General features: G+C 32.9%; 3 protein-coding genes across 3 annotated transcripts; 2 read left to right on the top strand and 1 right to left on the bottom strand.

Moving 5' to 3' along the window:
• Nucleotides 4,648–7,516, top strand: LOC109329277. Its single transcript, XM_019562957.1, has 4 exons — nt 4,648–5,092; nt 5,240–6,030; nt 6,603–6,806; nt 7,442–7,516. Exons 1-4 carry the CDS (start codon nt 4,648–4,650, stop codon nt 7,514–7,516), a joined length of 1,515 nt encoding a protein of 504 aa, XP_019418502.1.
• LOC109330352 (glutamine synthetase nodule isozyme-like) lies at nt 16,983–22,218 on the top strand. The gene is made up of 12 exons (XM_019564520.1): nt 16,983–17,144; nt 18,196–18,235; nt 18,333–18,436; nt 18,710–18,758; nt 18,844–18,950; nt 19,080–19,167; nt 19,689–19,817; nt 20,425–20,499; nt 20,631–20,684; nt 20,779–20,816; nt 20,914–21,073; nt 21,904–22,218. Exons 1-12 carry the CDS (start codon nt 17,071–17,073, stop codon nt 22,054–22,056), a joined length of 1,071 nt encoding a protein of 356 aa, XP_019420065.1. The 5' UTR covers nt 16,983–17,070; the 3' UTR covers nt 22,057–22,218.
• LOC109329276 (uncharacterized mitochondrial protein AtMg00810-like) lies at nt 23,932–24,405 on the bottom strand. Its single transcript, XM_019562955.1, has one exon. It carries the CDS (start codon nt 24,403–24,405, stop codon nt 23,932–23,934), a length of 474 nt encoding a protein of 157 aa, XP_019418500.1.

The following is a 27,014-nucleotide window of genomic DNA, read 5'->3' as shown; positions in this document are numbered from 1 at the left end:
AGTGAATGGACGAGTTAAAGAGCATAAGTGAATGGACTCATAAACCTAATGCCTTAAGGTTTTGGGTCAAGATGTGGGTCAAGCCCACTTCTATGCTTCTTTCACTTAGCTCATGGAAGAGTGTTGTAACCCATGGATGAAGATCTTCCAACACCATGCATTCAAAGTGGAAGCGATCAAGGAAATAATTATGCTCTGATACCATATTAAAATGTGGTAGGAGCCATGAATGAAACTTCTTGAAGAATCAAGAAATGAATGATAATATTCTCATTATTACTGAATTGAATGAATTGGATTACAAAGAATACGGGAATACCCCTTTATATAGAACATCTACTAAAACAGAAAACAAAATCCGTTAACCAGATAATCGATTAACTCTATTGGTTATCGCTTACAAAGTTGACCTTAACAAACTAAACTAACTAACTTAGTTAATTGAATAACTACAATGTTAATAAATTAAGTCTTACACAATTAATCCATTAACTACAATATTAATCAATTAACTCTTACATAATTACACATATTCTAACACTTTTGGTAGTCCAGTTAATAGTATGTTAACACACGATCAATAGCTCTTATTTGACCATCAATGTTTGGTCTAATTTGGATATCACTTTTTTGGTTTTATCAATGGTTTCCTTGAGTACATTGTTTTGATGCCTAAGTCCAAATCGGAATTGGCCATTGGAGATTAAGAACATAGCTTATAAGTAAAAAAAATTCCTTGTCTCCACTCAAGTGTGATTCATTTTTATTGTGTTCTCTTCTCTTTGATTTACCTTGCAGCAGAAGATTCATCACATTTTCTCTTATTAAAGTTGACACCGTAACATAACCTTCAACTTCTCCCAACTTGTTATAAATGGACAAGAATTTGTTGTCTCAAACTGTATTTCAAACTTTATCTTGGACCATTGAAAATATGTCCTATAAATTAAAAAAATTATTATTTTTCCTACTTTCAATCCAATATCATTAATTCAAGATATGATTTATAACATAGTTTGAAATAATAGATACTCGTGTTCAATATGTTCTTTCAACGGAGTAATAATTCCTTTAGTGTTTTCTCTTCCACAAAGATTGCAAGTAATTTCAATTCATTCACGTACAAGCGTTGCATAGAGCCAACTCATTAATATCACCATTGAGAGCACCTTCGTTTCTTAGAGTAGGAAATTCTTCACTTACAGTTGCACCATTGTTTAACCAACCTTCATAAACATTAATAAAAGTAACATGATATCGTGATACTAATGAACAATATTCAGTTTTTTATTAAACGTCAAAAACCCAGTATAATACTTCCACTGAAGATTCTTTATACTAATCTACCACTTAATGATACTTATCTTTCTTTGCAAAAACAATTATTTATCCAATAATGTAACATTAGCAGTAACATAATTTAAAGCTTAAAAAACCATATCATGAGATTGGGTATACCGTTATTTAGAACCTTGGTGTTGGGTATACTTTCCTAGGCTATAGTGGTTAATTTTCATGTTTTGGATACCCAAAAATCTATTAAGCCCAGAGTAATTAGTGAGGCTTCTCACTTCTGATTCGGATTGGGTTTTGGGCTCAATAGAAATAAGTCCAATATCTCTGAACTCTTTCTTTTAAAAGGATACAAGGAAAAGAAATATCTCATCATTGGATGGACATAAGTAGTGTTGTTAAAATTGTACCAGTTATCAAACTGGTCATGGTACTGGTATAGTGATATAGTAGTTCAACTGGTAGTTCAGTAATTAAACTGCATGCCGGTTAAACCAGACATATCTACTTTTATATATATATATATAAACCTATAATAATAAAAATTTCAAATTGATAGATACTTAAATTTATAATTCATATTCATAATCTACTTAAAATTCACATAAACAAACAACTTTAAGTCTTTAACAAATTCAAAGTCTAAATTACAAAACATATATCAATCCAAAAATATCACTTAACAATAGCAAAATATAAATAAATGACACAAGTTCACAACTCACTCTACAAAACAAATAAATTGGAGTTTTAACATTTAACACCAAAGAGTCAAAGTTGTCTCATATAGAAATTATATTTTTGCACCAAATCCTATCTTCAGACAGTACTCCGAGATTACACAAATGTCACTAAGATTATACATGAATGTTAGGAACCAAAAAGTGTAATCTAAGTATGCATTGGAAGCATGTGCCTTGAAGTGTTGAAGAAGAGTTGGAAAGATGAGTCATCTTGTAATGAGTTTTTAAGTTTTTTTATAAAAAAATATTTGTATAAACCAGCCGGTTTAGTCAAATACCGATCGGTTCACCGGTTTTGATACTTGGCCGGTTCAACATCTGTACCGTACCGGTTAGGGGTCCTATTCAATAACTTTTCGGTCGAACTGGTCAGTACGGTACGATTTTTACATCATTGAATATAAGAGTTACCAAATTTGCAACATAATTATCCAAATTCAGGTTGAAGTCAAGTTCCAACTTCATTTCAATAAATAAAGTGAGGGAACTGAACATGTCCCGCATCCTATGCTAGGAAAGATAAGGGATCACATAAGAACACTTAAAGGACATTTGGAAATGTACACATGCTTGCCCGATAATACATTTGGGTGAGTATCCTCTATGGTGCTCGAAGGGAGAGTCTATTAAATAGAAAAAGAAAAGTTATGAGAATATGATCTTATGATCCCCTAAATATAATAATATGATATTGTTATCCTTCAAAACACACACAAACCATAATTTGTCTTTCCAGTAATGGAGATAAGTCTTTTCCAATACATTGGGAAAAGACAAGTGATCCCATATGAATGTTCATGATAATCGACATGCAACCCCTTTTGATCAGCATATATTGGGCAAGACAAGAGTAATTGCACCAAAACATATAATTTTGTTCTAAAGGAAGCTTAAAAAAGTAAATGTCCTATTAGATAAACGATTGATCAACTTGAAAGCAAAAACAAATGTACTTATAAGTTCGATGGCATGCTTGATTACTATCATATCACTAGACTTTAGGCAATTGAGGAAGTTACATAAGATCAAAACCTTAAAAAACCGAATAATAGCTCATAATCTAGACTGACACATTAAGACCAAATAAGTTTAAGATTCAACTAACAGAGAAACTTATGAGGGAACACTCCCCTAGGGTTATTAAGGAGATGTTGCATGTGCAGTCATAGGCATGTTATACAAGAGATTGATATGATATAAGCATGGTCTCAGCCATGACATCATTGTACCTTACTTTCACTATAATATAAACTCATAGACATTAGTATAATAGAGGAAATCGCTAAAGACAGAAAGTATCTTACATCTTAACCATATTTCGTACTCTATCTACTTTCTAATTATCTCATGCTATTTATGGATATTGGATTAGTGTTAGAATTCATTTTTCAAATACTCACGTAACGCAGTCCATGGCCAATTCTCCAACAGCTTCACCAATGTTTGGGCTTGATTCAAGTCAAATCATCTTTACCACGTCATCTTGGACTAAAAAAAATAATAGTCATTTCAATTTGATAGATGATGAAGGTGATAGTGAAAGAAAAAACAAAAGAAATTCCCTTCTAAGTCTTCTTCTTATATTTTTTTCTTCACTTAAACCAAAACTTTTGAATCATCAATTGGCTTATTTTAAGACTCAGAAGGGTGGAAAGGGAGGAAAAAAGAAATGCAAAGAGGTGTCAAAGGTTGAAGGGAAGGATATTGTGGCGGGGGATTTGGCTTCTTCGATTAACAAGTTAATCACATACTCTAATGTCCGCTCAGCAAACCATCTTCATTTCATAAATGGGGAAGAAGCCGCTGGAAAAATTTGGTCCTTTGGGAAGTCTCTTGGTGTTAATTATGTAGGACATGAAGTGGAATTGCTATCCAAAATTGTTGCTAAGGAAGAAAGAGACCAAATTGGTCTTGATCAATCCAATCAAAGGGAAGTGGTCAGTATTCCATGAATTGTTTGTCTTTTAATGTTCGGGGGTTAGGGAATAACCTAAAAAGGAGGGGTATAAGGGGTTTAATTACAAAGTTCAATATTGATTTTATTGGTGTTCAAGAAACGAAATTGTCTGTGTGCGATGATTTCTTATGATGTGGGTTATGGGGTAGTAATAATTGTGGTTAGGAGTTTATTCCATCAGTGGGTAATTCGGGGGTATTCTTGGTATGTGGGATCTTAGTAAATTTCAAAAGGAGGCTACATTTAAAGGTGAAGGTTTCTTGATTGTCAAAGGTACTTGGTTGTCTTCTCAATTGGTGTGTTTTATGGTGAATATTTATTCACCGTGCCTCTTAGCTTTAAAAAAAACAGCTTTGGGAGGAGTTGTTAATGCTGAAAAATTCTTTGGGAAATGGCCGTTGGTGTGTGTTTGGTGACTTTAATGATGTTCGCGGAGAATCAGAGAGGAAGTGTGGGTCTGGTGTGTTATGTAGGAGAGAATCTCACTTGTTTAATGCTTGGATTGGTGATATGGGGCTAATAAACCTTCCTTTAATTGGGAGGAGTTTCACTTAGTACCACTCTGGTAATGGTTCTATGAGCAGATTGGATAGATTTCTTCTATCTTCAGAGTTGATTAGTGACTAGTCGAATGCTTCTCAATGGGCTTTGAACATGGGTTTATCTGATCATTGCCCAATTATTCTGAAACATAGAAATTCAGTATTAGGTCCTATTCCATTCAAGTTCAATAATTGTTGGCTTCAACATCAGATTTTTTTTGAGTTGGTTTCTCAGACTTTGGCCGAAGATGGTTGTGTGGGTAGGAAAGCTTTCATTGTTAAAGAGAAGCTGAAGAACCTTAAAAGAGTGCTTATAAGATGGAACAAGGAGTCGTTTGGCTGTCTTGACACCAAGTTGGGCGATCTTGTAAGAGATATTAACGTGTTTGACACCTTGGGCGAGTTTGCTTCCTTGGATAATAATCATATATTGGAAAGGAAAACTCTGGTCGCGGATTGGTGGAAAAATGTTAATTGGAAAGAGAGCCTTTTGAGACAAAAAGCCAGAAGTAGATGGACGAAGGAAGGGGATGCTAACTCTTCTTACTTTCATGCTTGTACCAGTAGTCGTAGGAGAAGGAATCAAATTCTATGTGTTTTGATTGACAATTCTTAATATGAGGATGATCACCTGATTAAAAATGCGGCGGCCAGTTACTTTAAATCCTTGTTCTCTAGTGATCCGACTACTCGGCCAACTCTAGATGGAGTAGAGTTTCGAAGGTTATTAGATGTTCAGATCTCTGAATTGGATGACGGTTTCTTGGCAGAGGAGATAAAAGCAGCGGTGTGGAGTTGTGTTGGTGACAAAAGCCTAGGACCTGACGGTTTCAATCTAAATTTTTTTCAGGCTTGCTGGGATATTATAAAAAATGATATTATCCTTTTCATTCAAGAGTTTTACTTATTTGGCAAGCTCCCTAAGGGTCTAAACTCATCTTTCATAACTTTGATTCCTAAAATTAAAAATCCCAGCAAAACCCATGAGTTGAGACCTATTTCCTTGGTGGGCTCTTTATACAAGATCTTAGCCAAGATTTTGGTTGTTAGATTAAAGGTGATTATGAGCTCTCTAATTAGTTCTTCTCAATCAGCCTTTATTAGTGATAGGAACGTTCTAGATGCAACAGTGGTTATTAATGAAGCTATTCATTCCGCTAAGAAAGCTAAGGATGGTTGTTTCCTTTTAAAGGTAGATTTTGAGAAAGCCTATGATTCAGTTGATTGGAGCTTCCTTGACTATATGTTAGTCAGTTTTGGGTTTTCTGAAAAATGGCGTTTGTGGATCAATGGTTGTCTTTCTTTTACTTCTATATCGATTTTGGTGAATGGTTCTCCTATGAATCAATTCCCTGTTTATAAAGGAATTAGGCAAGGGGATCATATGGTGCCTTTTATTTTTCTTATGGTTGCAGAAGGTTTTGCATGGTTGGTGCGTAAAACTAGAAGTGTGGGATTGTTTGAGGGTTATGCAGTTGGTAGCCTTGGTGTGGAGGTGTGTGATCTTCAGTTTGTTGATGATAGGATTCTAGTGAACAAGGCCTCGTCCTCAAACCTTTGGTGTATCAAGTAAATTTTGCGTTGTTTTGAACTAGCCTCGGGTTTAAAGATTAATGCTAACAAAAGCTCTTTATTTTCTATAAATGTCAACGGTTCTTTCACTTCAGAAGCAACAAAGTTTCTTGCTTGCAAGATAGGTTCCATTCCTTTTCTATACCTAGGGGTTCCCGTGGGGGCTAATCCTTGGAGGCATTTGACTTGGCAAAGCACCATCGAATCAGTTGCCAAGAAGCTAGCGTCTTGGAAGTACAAGCATATATCCTTTGGTAGTAGATTGATTCTAGTGAACTTGGTTCTCTCTAACATTCCAACTTATTTATTTTCTCTTTATAGAGCCCCTAAAAAGGTTTTATTAAAGATTGCTTCCCTTCAGAGATACTTTCTTTGGGGGCACAAGAGAAGTGGTAAAGGTAATTGCTTGGGTTGCATGGTCGGAGGTTTGCAAACCAAAATTTTCTGGTGGCTTGGGTGTCCGAGAGTTATCTCATTTCAATGATGCTCTGTTAGGTAAATGGAGGTGGCGTAGAATGCAAGACAAAGAAGCAATTTAGGTTAAAGTGGTGGAATCCAAATATGGGGCATATTTGGCCTTTCCTCATGTGTCTCATAGTTCAGATTCTAGATGGTGGAAGAATTTGTGCAAAGTTTGTTCAAGTCTCGTGCCTCTTGGTTCTTGGTTTGAGGATAACATTTGGAGGGATATTGGAGATGGTACCAATAATCTTTTCTGTTTAAATACCTGGGTGGGTACTCAAAGTTTGAGAGAGTTGTTCCATAGACTTTATGCTTTAGCTTTGAACAAAAGGGCCTTGGTTGCTGATTGTAGTTCTTGGATTAATGATATTTGGACTTGGGATATCAAATGTAGAAGGGTGCTATTTGAGAGAGAAAAAGGGGTGGTTCAGAGACTTGCTTGTTGTCCTTCATAATCACTCGTGCAAGAGGAACAATATTGATAAATGGTGTTGGAGTGTGGAGTCTTCTGGTATCTACTCTATAAAATCAGCTTACCTCATTCAATTTGATCAGACCTTACTGCCATTAGGTATTCCTCTAACAAAGTCTTGGTTAATTTGTGTTCCTTCTAAAGTTTGTTGTTTTGTGTGGAAACTCATTCGAGGAAGACTTTCGGTGATGGTTGAGTTATTCAAGAGGAATAGTATATCTTTGATTGAGGACATAAAGTGTGCAATATGCAACAATCAAGAATAATCCATCGATCATTTGTTCATTAATTGTGAATTTGTTTCTTCTGTTTGGAAATGGGTGTATGCTTGGCTTCAAGTTGCGGAGCTTAAACCTAGTTCAACTATTGAATCGCTGAATCTGCATGATGCTATTGGTAGAAATTCAAAAAGGCCAAAGTTTTGGAGATTGATTTGGTTTGCTGTGATGTGGTCTATCTGGACTATGAGGAATAATCTCATCTTTTCCAATAAGGAGGTGAGTTATACTCATATTTTAGATTCGATTCAAGCTAGTACTTGGAGCTGATTTTTAGCTAAAATAGGCCCTTCTTCTTTAATGTTTGTGAATTAGTGTAATGATCCTACTCATTGTATATATATGTATTCCAAAAATAAGATCATTAATTTATCTTCATTGTATTGGGTTAGCACCCCTTGTGTTGTTTCTAATACTTTTCGCTTAGCACAAAATATCCAACTGGTAATTAACATTAGAAAACGATGAGATAAAAAGATTGTTGGCTCACGACATATAGCATTTCCAACTCGTCGTTATCATATATATATATATATATATATATATATTTATTTATACTACAAAAGGTACCAAAATAGTCAAGTAGCCATTTCCAATATTTGGCTTCACCTCTTTCAAAAACATCTTTTGAACTAAGTTATTCCACACTATTTTTTAGATACAAAGAAAATTCAGACAATATATGTGTATTGTATTATGTCGATATTATATGTTAGTATGACAACATTGAGAATGACACCATGAACATGGTCGTCGTTTTTTATCTACTCATCTCTTTGTCACAAAACTATAATAGTATATAGCCATCTAAACTTTCCTACTTTTATTTTTATTTTTTTAGTTTTCTTTATTCGAAACAAACTTGGGTTATTCTGTGATAAGATCCCAATGTATATATGCATTTTGTAAATTAAACAAAACTTTGTACTTAGAAAATATCACATGGAGTTTATTAAAAAAACATGAAATAGGTATTGTTCTCCGAGGTTATTACTTAAAAGGCTAAAATTGCATTTAATGACAAGGTTTTCACTTTGTGGAAAAGACTCTCCAATAAGTGGGGCCTAAAATGTGTAGCATGCATGTAGTGCTACAACATATATGATATATATGTGATGATAGATATTGTTTCACAATTTAATTCACAGAACTCTAGTTCATCGGGGCAATTTTTGTTTTCTGCAAATGTAGTAAAATTAATATACTAATAGTTTTTTGTTCAATGCTCGCACAGAAGGAACCTAAATATTTCATGTAATATAAAAAAAGGTATGCATGTCCATATTATAAAAGAATAGTTCTACTTAAAAATATTTCGATCTAAATATCCTATAAAAAATTGTGATACTTCCTTTATTTTATACTACTAAAATTATAGGCTAAAATATGAGAGATATTTAATAGGGTTATATAGACCTTACAATTTAAGATCAGTTATGTATGAAGGGACTTTTAAAGCAATTTTAAAGTTTGTTTTGTTTTGGGCCTTAATATACATAGGCTTTCCCATCAATAATTGTCAAACATAATTAAACTAGATTTTATCTAGTACATTACACTGGATGTTACTCTTATTTTATTGATATTTATAAAAAATCAATTATTAAAAAGTATGTCCAAATTAAAATATGATAAAGATGGATTTGTGGTTGATTGAAAATTCAACATAATAACAATGAAAATTCTAACAGTTATATGCAGTAGATAATAATTTCCTCAATTTTCTAGAATCTTTGAGGAGCAATAATAAATAATGGTAGTAAGTAAGTACATACAAAGGACTTTTAACGTGGAAAACCTTCCCAATGTGAGAAGTACAAACCACGGGCACAAGTCAATCAAGCTCCACTATCATCAAAATAGGAATACAAGAGTGTTTCCAAAATACAACAAAAAACGCGCTCAACAATACGATATAGAACATATCAACAAGCTTGAAAATGAGAACACAAAGTTGTAACAACCACTGTTATAGCTCATTTTCTACCACCTCAGACGATGTCTCACCGATCCAACTGTTCAAAATGAAGTACGAGAATCTCTGAACTCGTTGTCCAAATTTCAGCCCGATCCAATGGTGAACGAAGACACAGACGTAAATTTCTCATAGCTGCTATGAGTTTCTACGGGTTGAGTTCTTTCAACTTCTCTCTCACTTTTCTAATGCCTCTTTTTGCCTAAATTGATTGCAAAGACTTACCAAATCTGACTCCAATCCATTAGATTAAGTGAGACAAGTGGATTTTCCTAATGGGTCTTTCTCCACATTGAAAGGGAGCCCAAACCCAACAAATCTCTCCCTCACAATTATGTGGAGAGAACTGCCAAAGCGGCAATCTTACAACAAGTTTCAAAGTTCCATCTTTATAAGTCCTTAGTCATCAGATCAACACCATTATCATCTCTATGAACCTTAGCCAATTCCAACAACCTAGCATCAAAAGCATTACATATCCAATGGTACCTCACATCAATGTGTTTGGACCTAGAATGAAAAGTTGAATTCTTCCCAAGATGAATTGCACTTTGACTATCATAAAATAACAAGTATTTGATTTGGACAAAACCAAGCTCATGCAAGAATTTCTTCACCCAAAGTAACTCCTTGCATGCTTCTGTAATGACAATGAACTATGCCTCAATAGTAGACAATGCAACATACTTTTGCAACCCATATTACCATGCCACAGATCCCCCTGCAAACTTAACCAAGTAACCTGAGGTGGAATTTATGGAATCAATGTCTCCAGTCGTATCAGAATCAGTATAGTCCACAAGAGTAGGTTTATCACCTCCAAAACAAAGCCTCATACTAGTAGTGCCACAAAGATACCTCAAAATCCATTTTACAGCATTCCAATACTCTCTACCTAGATTTGACAAAAATCTACTAACCGTACCAATAACATGTGCAATATCTGGTCTTGTACACACTATTGCATACACCAAACTTCTCACAGTAGATGCATAAGGAACATGTTGCATATCTGATTTTCCAGCATCATTTGAAGGATACTATTTAGCACTCCATTTAAAATGAGTAGCAAGAGGAGTGTTTACCTCCTTAGCATTTTCCATATGGAACTTCAGTTACACTCTCTTAATATAGTATTGTTGTGATAGCTAAAGTTTCTTTTCTTGCCTATCTCGCATGATTCTTATACCAAAAATCGGTTTAGCAGCTCCCATGTCTTTCATGGCAAATGACTTGCCTAATTGCTTCTTTAACCTGTCAATCATAGAAATATTTTTCCCAACAATAACCATGTAATCAACATACAATAACATGATGATCAAATCACCATCAACAAACTTTCTAATGAAGACACAATGATCAGAATTAGTCTTCCTATAACCTTGCTCACACATAACAGACTCAAACTTTTTGTACCATTATCGTAGAGCCTCCTTCAAATCATATAGGCTCTTTCTCAGTCTACACACATAGTCTTCTTTCTCTTCAACAAGAAAACCATCAGATTGTTTCATATAAATCTCTTCATTCGAATCACCATGAAGGAAATCAATTTTTACATACATTTGCTCTACCTCCAAATCAAGAGCAGCAGCCAAACTCAATACAATTCTAGTGGATGAGTTTTTTCATGTCTAATACTTTGTTGTTTGTAGTAAGTATCAAATGGTCCATAATACTCACCACCATTGTCAGTACGAATGCATTTCAGCTTCTTTCCAAAATGTCTCTCAACCAAAACATGGAATTGTTTGAAATTTTCAAGCACTTGGTCATTTGTCTTCAAAGCATAGAACCAAAGCTTCCTTGACCAATCATCAATAAAAGTAACAAAGTAAAGTGTGCCACCAAATGACTTTACCTTCAATGGACCACAAACATCAAAATGCACCAATTCAAACAACTGTAACTTCCTTGAGGGATGATCCTTCTTAAAGGATACTTTGGTCTGCTTACCAGCCATGCAATGAGAACATTTCTCCAAATCTACACTCTTCAATCCCAAAAGTACATCCTTTTTGGCTAAGCTATTCAACCATTTTTCACTCATATGACTAGGTCTGTGTTGCCACAAAGAAGCCTCCATAACCATGGCATTTACACTTTCTTTAGCAACCAAAGCTTTAGTTCAATAAAGTTTAGAAATTTTCTCCCCCTGACCACAACCAAGTTATCTTTGGTGAGTTTCCATTTTCCATAACCAAGTGATTATCATAACTATCATCATCAAGCATCTGCACAGAAGTCAAATAGAAACGAACATTTGGAGCATGTTTAACTCCTCTCAGCAACAATTGCACTCCCATGTTGGTATGCAAACAAATATCACCAATACCAATTACCTTTGATAAGCCATTACTACCCATCTTCAACACTCCAAAATCACTAGAAGTGTAAGATATGAAGAAATCCTTCCTTGGTGTAACATGCAGTGTAGCACCAATGTCAATTATCCATATACTCTCATATGATATAAGATTAACCAGATCACGGTCATGAAGAATAATAAGATCGTCATAAGTGGCAGTAGTAACACGATCATCATCATGATTCTTCTTATTCTGCTTTCCCTTCTTGTCTTTGTTCTCACTTTTCCATTGAAAATAATTCTTCTGTATATGACCTACTTTGTGACAATAGTGACACTCCATATTCTTATGTTTGGACTTGGACTTACTTCTGCCTTTTTCTCTATCACCTTTCATTTCCTCTCTATGACTTCTCCCCCTATTTTTAGTGATAAACACCTCAAAATGAGATCAAATATCATGCGTCTTCCTTCTCATGTCCACATTAAGAATACTTCTCTTTATAATCTCCAAAGAGACAATACCATGAGAGGCTGAATTTGTAATTAAAACTCGAAATGTTTCCCAATAATCTGGTAGAGTATTCAGTAGCCATAGTCCCAACACTTCATCATCAAACTTGATACTCATTCTTGATAATTGATCTAGAGGCCCTTGAAAATCATTCAAGTGATCTGAAATGGAAGCTCCCTCATTGTACCTCAAATTCATCAAGGAATTCAACAAATATAACATATTATTCCCTGATTTAGAAGCATACAAAGATTCAATTTTTTTTCATAAAGATTTTGTATTTTCCTCATTATCAATGTGATTGTAGATATTGTCTTCTACATATTATCGAATGAAACCATAAATTTGTTGATGTCGAAGACTCCAATCCTCATCAAACTTCGACTCTAGCTTCTTAGTAGCAAACACAGGAATATGCAAATTCTTCACAAATAATAAATCTTTCATTATTTCCTTTCCACAAGTGATAGTTAGTGTCATTCAAACATATTATTCTATGTGTATTTGCCTCCATCAGTCAAGCAAGTCAAATAACCTCAAACTAAAGAGCTTTGATGCCACTTTGATGAGAAATTGAACACAATAACAATGGAAACTCTAACAGTTATATGCAGCGGATAATAATTTCCACAACTTGCTAGAATCTATGAGGAACAATAACAAATAATGATAGTAACTAAGAACACATAAGAGACTTTTAACGTGAAAAACCTTCCCGATGTGAGAAGTAAAAACAGCAGGCACAAGCCAGTTAATCAAACTCCATTATGATCAAAATAGGAATATAAAAGTGTCTCCAAATTACAGTACAAAACGTGCTCAACAATACAGCATACAACTGAGCAACAAACTTGAAAATGAGAACACAAAGTTGTAGAAAAAACCAGAAAAACAACCACTGTTATGACTCGTTTTCTACCACTTCAGACGACGTCTCACCGATCCAACCGTTCAGAATGAATTGCCAGAAACTGTGAACCTACTGCTCAAATTTTAGCCTGATCCAACGGTAAAGGAAGACGCAGTCACAAATTTCCCACGGCTGCTATGAGTTCCTGCGGGTTGAGTTCTTTCAACTTTCTCCCACTTTTCTAATGCCTCTTTTTGCTTAAACTAATGGCACACACTTACCACATCTGGCCCATATCCATTAGATTAAGTGAGACAAGTGGGCTTTGTCCAATTAAGTCTTTCTCCACATAGGAAGGGAACCCAAACCCAGCAGTGGTATTAGATGACGAGCTTTGCATGTTATTATATGATGAGAAGAAAATAATAAGGATAAAAAATCTGCAGTGAGAAGTGATCAAGTTTATCACCTGAGTCCGGGTTGAATGGAACCTTGTTTTGTTCTTGTGAATAGTCAATTCCATTGTCTTATGGCAAATGTAGTGCATTTTTGTTTATTTTAATTTTCAATTTTCTATTGCTCGTCTTATAGGCACTGGGCAGTGATTTTATTAGGGCTATAGTTACACTTTTATGGAAGGTTGTAGTTACACGTTGATATTGATCACGAGTTTATTGACTTATATTTTGTATGGATCTATTGATTTGTAAATTTAGGTTAGTCATCTTATTTTTGGATGGTTGTAATTTTCCTTATAGACAAATGGTGTTGTTTCCTTTTTAAAAATGCTAGAATTATGGCTGTTTGCATGAATAGAGTATGATATCAATATGAATATTGTTATGAAATACAATATTTTTTGAAAAAATATAAGATACGTTTATGCCAATATAATTTGCTATAAATAATCAAACTTAACATTAGTAGAGGATGCAAACGTTTTAAGATGAGAGGTCGATACCAAAAAACACATAAAATGTGAGGATGATGAAGACTAATTATATTAGTTGGATTCAGCATTATGACGTGTTTAGCAAGAAAAATAGAAATTAATCCAAAGTTTCGTATCCAAAATAACAATGTTTTCATATAGTTCATACCTAATGAGCACCATGATGAGTACCAAAAAAATACTAGTTTCTAATACGTGCACATCACATCTTAGGAGTTCTCATAAAAAAATAGTAGGTGAGATATGCAACAATCAACAATAGTATAAAATTATATTAAAATTTAGATAAATAATTTGTTAACAATTAAGATAACTCTAAAAAATTATACTAAAATAAATACTCATATACACACATATATATATATATATATATATATATATATAAAAAATAGAGGCAACATTCTCTAAAAAGGATTAAACATATGTGCACTTTAATATTTTTTTATACTATGATAAAAATACATATATTAATAATGTATGAGTTTTATATATTGTCTCTGCATTATCTACTATTAATTTTCAAACATCATTGACTATTCAAATAAAGTAATTCACATGAATGATATATGATATATTAACTGTGTATAAATCTTTACATTATCAGTGCATAAATATTATACTCTTATATTATTTTTACATCATCCACTACTATATTTACATATTAATTATTATTGACTCTTAAATAAAAATTATACAAATCAACTATATTGAACAATGTACTTAGGTATAATGAGTATCATACCTACATATAGTACATGCAATATATTGAATTTGAGTTTGTATTCTTAGATCTATGGGTAATTGAGAAAGAACATTTTGAAACTCGCTATTAAATATGGTTGAGAAATGAAGTATTCAGACCTAGGATTCCTAAATCTATATATATATATATCATTGTAATACTATGCTAATCCACAAAAATGTGATGTGATATTATGTTAGTCAACAATAATGAATGTTATTAATTCAAAATGTAATGTAATGTTATGTTTATTAAACAATTTTTACTAACTATATATATTTCTATCATAATGGTGATGATGATTTTAATTTTTATGTTTGTTTGAGTAAAAAAAACTAGTGTTTAATTTTCAATTTAAATTGTTTTATGTTTTTTAATTTTCAATAATATATAGAAAACAGACGCCGAATTTCATATGTTGCTCGCAATTATATTTAATAATTTCTTAATTTTTAGATACTTGTGAATCTGCTTGATAAACGAATACTCACAGGCTATGAAACACATATTCATCAAACACCCCCACGTGTCAGTATCCGACACGGATACGCTCAGATTCGTGAAAGATACGTATCCATAGAGTATCCAAAAATTAAAAAAATAAAATAAAATAAATAAATATTAAGACACGTATCCGATTCGTTTTCAATAAAATATAGGATATATGAATTCGTTTTCAGTAAAATATAGGATATATAGATTCGTTTTCAATAAAACAAGATAAGATAGATTTGTTTCCAATAAAATATGATGAAATAGATTCGTTTCTAATAAAACAGGATAAGATAGATTCGTTTTCATTAAAATATGATAAGATATATTTGTTATGGAGGGCAATGATTTTAGGATAGATTCGTTTTCATTAAAATAGGATAAGATAGATTTGTTATGGAGGGCATGATTTTAAATTTCCATTATATTTTTTATTTTGGATATTTTGATTTACACTTATAATTTTATCATATTTTATGTGTTTTTATTATTTTATACGCGTATCCCTGAACGTATCGTATCCTGTATTTTAGAAAAAATATGTATCGACGTATCGGATACGTATCGTACCCGACACACGTATTAGTATCTGTGCTTCATAGCTCACAGGTAATAGACCTAACACATATCTTTGCGAGTTCAAGTCAAAAAAGGAATGAACAGGGTTAGCCCACATAGTGCATTATCATGATCCATTTAGACCTATTGTCATCCATACTCATGGGTTAGCTCAAAAAAACCAAAGTATATAGGAAAAATGTAAAAAATTGATATTTAATTCATTTTTTGGTACAAATTTTCACTATGGGTGAGGAACTAATATTTCTTTCAATATGTATTTATCTCTCAACAAATGTTACTCATAAAAATTAAACTTTTGACCCCTACTATAATACATGAGAATTTAATAATGTCTTATAGTACTGAATAAATACGTTATTGGTTCATATTCATTTCATTGATACTGAGGATGAGTATAATTGATTTTCTAATATTAGTTGCTAACTTTGTATTCTTTTGGAAGAATGACTGACATAACCATTTATTTGATGCATAAAAAATTATTGTATTTGATTTTTTTCAACATTGATTTTTAAGTGTGTTTATACCAATTAGTACATTCAATTAATATTAACAAATGAATAATCACGATATACTAATAATATAAAAAATGTTACACTTTCAATCTATATATATTGATTTCAATAAAAAAATACTAATAAGCCACTACATAATTCATTTAAGGGCATCCCGGAAAATAATTGATAAAATAGCAGTTACTAGAAACAAGAAGCTAATCATTGAATCAGAATTTTCTTTTCCTATTTACAATTCATAATCACCATAATTATCGTTCATAATTCATAATTACCATAAATAAGCATATCAATGAATCACATCTATTGATCCTAAAGAGATCCTAAAAATAAGTTACAAACAAATTTTTTGGTAATTTAAGTAACAAACATTGCCCTATGAAGATTCTTTCCCCAAAACAAATTCTTACACATATTATTTGAAACCTTCCAATCACACATTTTTTTTTCTGAGTTTATAAAAATCCTTATTATTATAGCAATCAGGAACTGAATCATAATAAAAAATGAATGGTTATAGAGCATAATTGATTCACTATTTTTAACTTAATTTTATTCATCACTATTCTTCATCATCCTTATAGTTTTTTATCTAGGTCCCTAAATCTTATCTTATCACATTAAATGGGTCACTTATTTTGTTAATACATGATTTAATTGAAAAGGTCTTATTTATTATAAAATAATTCCAAGTAGGTAATAATCTCACTATAAAAATCCACCTAAGGCATATAGTTATAACATATAATTCAACAAACTACAAAGGAAGAAAGAGAAGGAGGAGTTTGTTCCCTGCATCAAAGTATTATTGAGTTCTGAACATGTCTCTGCTCACAGATCTTATCAACCTTAACATCTCCGAAACAACAGAGAAGGTTATTGCTGAGTACATATGGTCTGTGTCTCTCTCACTCTTTCTTCTTAACAAACTCTGACGCTGTTCCTCTGTTTTATTTGTTATGTATTTACTTAAACGTACTAATCTTTTTTGTGTATTCATTAGTAATTTAGTATGGTGTGCTTAAATGTTTCCCGCATGACTGTGATTTTTTCATTCTTTCCTTTCCTTCTTCTATTTCATACATAACTTTTTCTGCTTTAAGCAACACTAAATTATTTATTTGCGATTTAAGTTTTACAAAAAAATAAATGAAATAAAACACTACAAAACTTTGTAAGATTGCTAGGAATCTTTCGTCCTCTTTATTTTTTCTCCAAAAATAGCAACCAACAGAGCCGCCGTTAAATATATAATAGAAAGGTTGTTTCTTAGTTCAATATTTATTACATTAAGATTGCATATATTTACTCTCCAAATTCTTTTTCAACTATTTAGTTGAACTTTTTGGATTGACTGAACCATTTTATTTGATACGTCACTCCGCTTTATGTTTACCTGCTTAAGTTGTTTTTGCTCTACACTTTCTTAAAAATATAGAATCGCATATATTGATTTAGTTTTCTTTTTCTTACATATGAACGTCATTTTGGATTAACATTAACCTGAGAAACTTATTAAATGAGGTAAAGATTTATTTTTTCATTCAGAATAATGAAACCCAAAACTTCGTCTAAAATAAAATTTAGCCACTATCCGATTTGACTAATTTGATTTGTTCTATATTCATTAATAAGTTTATAACAAGAAGAAAAAAAGATATTTATTCCACTGCTTGCACTTTTCTTTTGCTTTGTTGAATATTATCATGCTTGCCTTTTTATTATTTATTCCTATGATATGCTTGTTTATTTGCTATATAATTCCGGAATGGAAATAGCCATTTTCCTTATTTGTTTGTTTGGGTGGCTTTCACTCCAACCTCAACTAATTGATATAATGAGTCCTAAATGATATTAACTTCTTCCACCTAATTTGTTATTATCAAAATTTCCCCTTATGATATACTCTAATAATCATGCTTTAATGCTCATTATTATTATCATAGGATTGGTGGATCAGGATTGGACCTGAGGAGCAAAGCAAGGGTAAATTAATATACAATCTGTAGAAAATGAAATATAAAAGAATTATTTCTTTTGCTTCATACTTAACTAATGCAAATAATATGGTTTTTGGATATAGACTCTACCAGGACCAGTTAGTGACCCTTCAGAGTTGCCCAAGTGGAATTATGATGGTTCTAGCACAGGTCAAGCCCCTGGTGAAGATAGTGAAGTGATCATATAGTAAGCCTTTTTTTGTTGAAAAATTTGGGAGCACATTCATGCATAAAAAGTGTATCATTCTATATGTCTATGTGCCACTTGCTTCAATTGGTTGAAAAAATAAATATTTAAATTAATAGTGTGATAACGAAGTGCTTCTGTGACTAATGAGAGAAAATAATGATACATTTTTTGGAGAGAGATGTGTTTCCGGAATTTTTAATCAACTTTAATATTTTACCGTATTTTTCTGCTTGGTTGTTTTTAACTTATTTTGGGTTTGATTCTATATAGTCCTCAAGCTATTTTCAAGGATCCATTCAGAAGGGGTAACAATATTCTGGTGAGTTCTTTTGTTTTATTATCTATTTAGTTTTTACCTAGTTTGTGTAGTGAACTTGTTTCCATGTTGTAACTCTTGACTTTAGGTTTTGTGTGATGCTTACACTCCTGCTGGAGAACCCATTCCGACTAACAAGAGACATGCTGCTGCCAAGATTTTCAGCAATCCTGATGTTGTTGCTGAGGAACCATGGTACCCTTTTGTTGCGGCTTCATAATAATGTTCCATAACCAAGTTGCAAATAACATAATCATACCATTTTGCCATGAGGTTTTATCCTACTTTGTTGTGACTAAGGTGCATGGTTTGTTGTGTTTTTAGGTATGGTATTGAGCAGGAATATACTTTGTTGCAGAATCATGTCCAATGGCCTCTTGGTTGGCCTGTTGGTGGTTTTCCTGCACCTCAGGTGAAAACTTGATGAGCAAAACTTTTCATAGACAATTTAACTTAGAAACAAAACCAGTTTCATTATGTTTTTCCACTTAAGGACTTGAATATGATGTGAAATTGATATTTTCATGTACTGGCCATTTCCTTATTACTTGACCCATATTTTACATTTCACACATTTAAGAAACTCACCCATTTCCTAATTGTTAGTTCCTTGTATTGGGTTAGCACTCTTAATATATTCTTTCCTTTTGCTGGTTCAAAAAACGGAAACTCACCCCTCTATTTTTTCTATTTTCTCATCAAATTGGTATGAGGGGGTTTCTGTCACATTTGGGGTCTTTTAATTTGTCAATTTTAAAACCTTTCGTAAATAGGCCCCTTTGTTGCACTAAATACTAATGACGCTCAATATCAGAACAAAGTTTCTATAATTGGCTAACATTTTAATCTAGGATGAAAAGTTTTTCCAATTTAAATTTGTTTTCTTTTGCTATTTTATTTGCATTATCCTAATTTGATTTACTTAATTAATAGGGACCATACTATTGTGCTATTGGTGCTGACAAAGCTTACGGTCGTGAAATTGTCGACGCACATTACAAAGCTTGTCTCTATGCTGGCATTAATGTGAGCGGAATTAATGGCGAAGTTATGCCTGGACAGGTTAGTTGGAACAATTCATGCACATGTTTACTTACTACCCTGTTACTATCAGGAAAAAAAGAAGTCAATGATCACTTACATAAAATGGACATTGGTTTAAAGGTATAAGATATCACTATATTCTTAGAAAACTAAAAAACTAAAAGGTCATTGATTCAATTTAAGAGAATAATATTTTTTGTTATAAACAATTATGTATTCAGAAATAATTTGTACTTTACTCATAGGGTGAGGATGGGAGCACATTTGCTCTCCTACTATTTTGTGTCACTCTATGTGCCATGAGCTATAATTTGTCAGAAAAATATTTAATAATTACAATTTGTCTGAAATAATTTTTTCAAATCAATCTGAATTGGTGATACATAGAGTGATATAAAAAGAGGATGATTGATATCATTGCGGTGAGAATACACTTAGTACAAAAAAATAGAAAAAAAATGTGTAATAGGATACAATAAGTGACATATAAATCAATTTTACCCTTAATGTTTAATATTCTCAATTGGTACAAATATCTTTAAATTAATAAATTTGAACATGACTTCTTGTTTTTTTCTTCTAATTTTGTTACTTTTTAATTCATTCTATTGTTTATTGCATTTAGTGGGAATTCCAAGTTGGTCCCTCTGTTGGAATCTCTGCTGGTGATGAAATATGGGTTGCTCGTTACATTTTGGAGGTAGGTAGTACATGACTACTATTAATGTCATTATCACCTTGTTGTCATTATTTTATCTTTTAATGAAATGACTAACCATTTTTTATGTTATAGAACTGTGCAACTAAATTTATTTATTTCTGTTTTCACAGAGAATCACTGAGATTGCTGGCACTGTGGTTTCCTTTGACCCCAAGCCAATTAAGGTTGAATATTTTATCTATTGGTTATGTTTAATTTTTATTATCTAACAATATTTTTGGTTCTGACTCTTGAAATTTTTGTTATTAAAAAAACCAGGGTGATTGGAATGGTGCTGGTGCACACACAAATTACAGGTAATATTTACTTAAATACATGTATTAAGTTTAAATAAAATGTGTTTGGTTTCATGCTAGACAAGTGCATTATTATTAAATATTAATAATGTTGCAGCACCAAGTCTATGAGGAATGATGGTGGCTATGAAATAATCAAACAAGCCATTGATAAGTTGGGTAAGAGGCATAAGGAGCACATTGCTGCTTATGGAGAAGGCAATGAGCGTCGTTTAACTGGAAAGCATGAGACAGCTGATATTAACACCTTCAAATGGGTAAGCAATAAAACAAATATTTTTATCCGAACAAATACACATTCATGATCCACCATTTCTCTTATGTTTGATTATAATTTAGGCCACTTTTATTTCTTTATATACCTAAACTTCGAGTAGTACAGTTAGCAGCTTACCAAATTCAAGGTGGTTAATTTACGAGTCTCTCATTCAATATATTAGTTTTTTTGGTTGAAAGAGACTTCTCTTTATTATAGGAGAGACAATTAATATTAAAAAACAAATAAAATGTCATATACAATTACAATATCCTTATGTTTATCATAATAAGATAAATTTACCCTTAAAACTAAAAGGAAAATTGAATTTTCCTTGATGGGGAGGAGTTTGACTTGACCCCTCTTGGTTTGGACTCTCCATATACAAATCCTAATAATTTGTGTCTTTTATTAAGAGTTTTGTCATGGAAATACTTACCTATAAGTTGGATTAAGGCAAATTACCCAATTATGATAAGTGAGTGAAGCCGTCAAAAGAAAAAGGGCTACTATCAGTTAATGAGGATGGATTGAAGTCTCCATGGACATCAGCTCTTAAAGCGGAAGCAATGTTAGAAATCTCACATTAATAACATATCAAACTCGATATGATAATTCCTAGCGGAGTGTTCAATAGATAGTTTTTTTGGCACAAGAAAATGACCAACGTAGTGGTTTTAACTACATGCATGTAACATATATAAGGAGATTGATGCATTAATTTGATAAGGAGATTGATGCATTATTTTTATAACGAGATTGATGCATTAATTTTGTTCTTATTGATTGAGACCATCTTATAAGTTTGTGTGATGATTGGGGTATATGCAGGGAGTTGCAAACCGTGGTGCTTCCATTAGAGTTGGAAGGGACACAGAGAAAGAAGGGAAGGGATATTTTGAGGACAGAAGACCAGCTTCTAACATGGACCCATATGTGGTCACTTCCTTGATTGCTGAAACCACCCTTCTCTGGAAACCATGACCTACTACCATTAAGATCACATGCCTTTGAAACCACCATTCTCTCGATTTGGTCATTGTTGCTTTTTTTAGGAGTATAATGGTTCTCTTTGTTAAAAGTTGTGGTGGCTTGCATGATTGTTAAGTCCTTGTTGTTCGTATCAACTTGCCAAGGCTAGTTTCATTGTTTTCCTTTTCATATTGGATGCTGCAATAACTATTTAGTGTTTGGTTGTCAAGTTATAATAATGGCAATAATATACGACATTGTTATGTCGATAAAGTATAGAAATGTGTCGATTTTATAGTATGTTATTATGTTATTATTGTACTTTACCAAATAAAAAATTGTTAAGGATTCGTTGAACCATTCAATATTGCATCATGCCTTCAAAAATAAAATTCTTTTATAAATCCATTCTGTATACGTGTGGATAATGAACAAATGATAGAATATTAGAAAACATTTCATAAACTAAGGATTTAATTAATCATTTATTAGTTTATTACAACTATTTGTCAACCAAAGGGTTGAGTGTATATTTTTTAATGCATCGTATATCTTTTATTTAAAGTGCAGCACTCATAATTATCGACAGGAAATAAATTAATGGTTTGATTGATATATATATATATATATATATATATATATATATATATATAACTGCATAACAAACTATTCCTATAACTGATAGAATTATCTTCTCTATCTTATTGTAGAAAATGAATGACTATAGAGTAATCAACTACAACAGTACCAAGGAGCCCAAAGAAGATAAATTCTTTAAGTATGATGTCAAAGGTTGATGTATATGGACATCAAAATAAAGTTTGCTGATTTTAATAAAAAGTACTTCCAATGCATCATTAACCATATAAAATAAGTATACTTGGTGTCTTCAAATATTGTTTTTTGCACCTCATCATGCACCTCAACTACCATGTTAGGTAAACTTTGTAAAGAGTAAGCATTAAACTGATGGAAGTAGTAGTAGATATGTTAGAAAAACGTTCTTTTTCAACCACCAAGAGAGTTAAAGACAAAAGACTTTTGTTTATAAAAATGGGAGTGGTCCTTTAGCAAGAACATTTTCTTTTGCTTAACTCACAACCCAACCCTCAAATAAGAAAAAAGTCATACTAGCAAAGTAATTCAAATCAAATTCCATAAAAAATAAATAACATATATTCCTTTAAAATGTGCAAGTGGTGATCTCCATGATTGAAAAGAAGATGAATGAAAATGAAATGGAGAAGAAGAAGACAAGTAAAAATGGAACTTGCTAAATAATACTTTTGTGATCTTTTATTGAATGTGATTGAAATTCTTGAATACAATGCTGAATGAGCACTAAGGCTTATATACAAGAAATTGATAACAGAAAAATGAAGTAAACCAGAAAAAACAGAAACAACAGAATTTAACTACTTTTCCCGCTAGTGCAATTTTCTTCTTCATTCTTGTTTTCTAGTTTTGGGTTGACGGTGTGGGCCTGTATTGGGCTAATATTAGTGTTGTCCAACAACCCCTCACAAGCTTGTAGGTGAAAGTTGAGCATGTCAAGCTTGGATATGTTGGAATGGAAAGGAGATGGTGATAAAGGCTTGGTAAGGATGTCGACAAGTTGAGAAGATGAAGGATTTGGCAGCAAGTGAAGAGTCTCATTCTGAACTCGCTCCATTACCACATGGCAGTCAATTTCAATATGTTTTGTGCGTTCATGAAAGACGGGGTTGGCTGCAATATGAAGAGCTAATGATTGTCACAGTAGAGGCTGATTGGAGAAGGATAAGGGATACTAAAATCTTGAAAGAGATACAATAACCACTATGCCTCATATGAGGCCATTCCTAAGGCTCTATACTCGGCTTCAGCTGATGATTTAGAGACAATTGTCTACTTTTTGCTTTTCCAAAATATAAGGGAAGAACCAAGGAAGAAACACCATCCAGCAACCGATTTTATGGTGCCCAAACATGCTGCCCAATATGAGTTAGAGAATCCTTTTAGAATGGTTGTATTCTGGCTAGGGAAAAACAGGCCAAGTGCAGGAGATGATTTGAGGTATTTGAGAATCCTATTGGTAGCTTGTTGATGCTGATCAGTGGGACTTGAATTGAATTGACAAAGGTGACTCACTACATAGCTGATATATGGTCCTGAATTGGTTAAATAGAGCAATTTTCCAAGCAACCTTCTGTAAGGAGCAGGGCCAGGTAATGGAGATCTAGAGGTTGAATGCAACTTTGTGTTATAATCCATAGATGTAGAGCATGGTTTTGCAGCAACCATGCATGTCTCAGACAAAATATCCAATACATGCTTTCTTTGATACAAGACAATCCCCTTAGAAGACCTTACAATTTCCATACTAAAAAAGAACTTGATGTTTCCTAAATCCTTGATGTTGAAGTTGGTATTTAGAAGTTGTTTAGTATATTGTATTTCAGAAAAATCATTAGCAGTTAAAAGAGATCATCAACATATATTAGGATAGCTGTAAAATTTGATCCTACTATTTTAGTAAGCAGAGAATGATGAGAATGTGATTTATGAAAAACATAAGTGATTAAGACTTTAGTTAATTTATCATGCCACTGTCTATTGGCTTGCTTTAGGCCATAAATAGATTTGTAAAGTTTGCACATGAAAGCCAAGAGGGATTTTCATGTAAACATCCTCATTGATGTTACCATGGAGAAAAGTTGTTTAACATCTAATTGGTGAAGAAACCAATTGTGAATATCTTTCAAGGACAAAAGAACTCTAATGGTTGTCATTTTTACAACACGGCTGAAAATATCAAAATAATCTACCCCTTCGATTTGGGTGTAGCCCTGACAACCAATCTGGCTTTGAACCTCTCTACAAACCCATATGGTTTATGTTTAACTTTTAAGACCCATTTAGAACCAATTTCTCTTCTATGGTCATGCAATTTGGTGATGGTCCAGGTTTTATTGTTTTGAAGGGCAGAAAGTTCAGATTTGATAGCTTGCTGCCATAGTTCATGAAGAATGGCTTCTTGATAAGAGTTAGGAGTAAGGATGGATGAGATGGCAAAATAATTGTGTTTTTGAGCATGTGATAGGGAATCATAAGAGATAAATTGGATATGGGATATTTGATTTGAGAAGAGGGTTTAGTCATACAACATGTTGTCAAGGTGCAATGACAATCTTGGAGATAAAAATGTGGTTTGGATATCCTGGAGGATTGTCTAAGAAGAGGATTGAAATTAACTACATCAGAGATGGCTGAAGTGGTTGGAATATCATGAGATGGTTCGTTGATATGTCCAGGAGTAGCAGGAACCTGATCATTGTTAAGGCCACCAACATAAGAGAAAAAAGAATCTAAACAGGTAGTAGTAGGGACAATAAGGTGAGTTGATGAAGTGTGAGGTGGATGGACATGAGTGTTTCTGAAAGGGTAAATGTGTTCAAAGTAGTAAGGGTAGAGGCATGACATAAGATGCCAATGGTTTTGAGACAAGTTAAATCAAGCAGAGTTTTATATAGAGCCTCAAAAAGGATTTATTCAAAAGGTATCAAGTACATTGTCTATTGATAAGATGAATAGAATAAGAGATAGCATAATTCTAGAAGCATATGGGAAGACTAGATTGGAAGATTAGGGATCTAGCAACTGCTAGAATATGCTGATATTTTCTTACAAAAATTCCATTTTGCTGAGGTGATTCCACACAAGTGGTTTTATGTTGGATCCCATGTATGGCATAGAATTCAGTGAGGAAAAAACTCTTTTCCATTGTCACTCTAATACACTTCAGTTTTAGATCAAGCTGGGTATTCATATAGGACACAAAAGATTTGATGTGTTGGTTGGTTTCAGCCTTGGCCCTCATAAAAAGGAGCCAAGTGTATCTACTATGGTCATCCAAAATAGTGAGAAAATACCTATGTCCATGTGTGGAGTGGATAGAGAAGGGACCCCATATGCCCATATGAACAAGATCAAAAAGCTTATTAGTTTTATATATACTATCTAGGTAAGGTAGCCTATTTTGTTTGGCTAGATGGCAAATTTCACAAGGATCTATAGTTTTATTGCATTGTATAAAACCACATACCTTTTTGTCCCTTGCTTATAACCCAATGATACACACTTTCTTGACCTTGGATCAAGTTTGTGTCTTTTAGTTGTAAGGGTAGAGGCATAACATAAGATGCCAATGGTTTTGAGACAAGTTAAATCAAGCAGAGTTTTATATAGAGCCTCAAAAAGGATTTATTCAAAAGGTATCAAGTACATTGTCTATTGATAAGATGAATAGAATAAGAGATAGCATAATTCTAGAAGCTTATGGGAAGACTAGATTGGAAGATTAGGGATCTAGCAACTGCTAGAATATGCTGATATTTTCTTACAAAAATTCCATTTTGCTGAGGTGATTCCACACAAGTGGTTTTATGTTGGATCCCATGTATGGCATAGAATTCAGTGAGGAAAAACTCTTTTCCATTGTCACTCTAATACACTTCAGTTTTAGATCAAGCTGGGTATTCATATAGGACACAAAAGATTTGATGTGTTGGTTGGTTTCAGCCTTGGCCCTCATAAAAAGGAGCCAAGTGTATCTACTATGGTCATCCAAAATAGTGAGAAAATACCTATGTCCATGTGTGGAGTGGATAGAGAAGGGACTCCATATGCCCATATGAACAAGATCAAAAAGCTTATTAGTTTTAGATATACTATCTAGGTAAGGTAGCCTATTTTGTTTGGCTAGATGGCAAATTTCACAAGGATCTATAGTTTTATTGCGTTGTATAAAAGGAAAAAAAGTTGGCATAACAAATACTTTGGAATGAGACAAGTGGCCTAGTCTACAATGCCATAAATTTTTATCATTATAGCTAGAGAAAGAATTAAGAGTATGAACAATGGGGGTGTCTTGATTGTGATGCACCATTCCATGCAGTCCCTCCTTCATGCTAGCTACAACAATCATCAAC

This window comes from Lupinus angustifolius, chromosome LG16 (genome assembly GCF_001865875.1).
Source record: "Lupinus angustifolius cultivar Tanjil chromosome LG16, LupAngTanjil_v1.0, whole genome shotgun sequence".
Classification (NCBI taxonomy): domain Eukaryota; kingdom Viridiplantae; phylum Streptophyta; class Magnoliopsida; order Fabales; family Fabaceae; genus Lupinus; species Lupinus angustifolius.
Note: the sequence above shows the minus strand (reverse complement) of the source record. Positions and strands in the feature narration are given on the sequence as shown.

What these genes read in the sequence shown, in the direction of transcription:
- LOC109329277 (XM_019562957.1), top strand. Translation starts at nt 4,648, where the DNA reads ATGGGTTTATCTGATCATTGCCCAATTATTCTGAAACATAGAAATTCA. An exon ending in CTCTTCTTACTTTCATGCTT is followed by an intron (nt 5,093 to 5,239) that starts GTACCAGTAGTC and finishes GGCCAACTCTAG; the next exon opens with ATGGAGTAGAGTTTCGAAGG. An exon ending in TTGGAGGGATATTGGAGATG is followed by an intron (nt 6,807 to 7,441) that starts GTACCAATAATC and finishes TGCTATTGGTAG; the next exon opens with AAATTCAAAAAGGCCAAAGT.
- LOC109330352 (XM_019564520.1), top strand. Translation starts at nt 17,071, where the DNA reads ATGTCTCTGCTCACAGATCTTATCAACCTTAACATCTCCGAAACAACA. An exon ending in GTTATTGCTGAGTACATATG is followed by an intron (nt 17,145 to 18,195) that starts GTCTGTGTCTCT and finishes TTATTATCATAG; the next exon opens with GATTGGTGGATCAGGATTGG. An exon ending in GGTGCACACACAAATTACAG is followed by an intron (nt 20,817 to 20,913) that starts GTAATATTTACT and finishes ATAATGTTGCAG; the next exon opens with CACCAAGTCTATGAGGAATG.
- LOC109329276 (XM_019562955.1), bottom strand. Translation starts at nt 24,405, where the DNA reads ATGGAAATTGTAAGGTCTTCTAAGGGGATTGTCTTGTATCAAAGAAAG.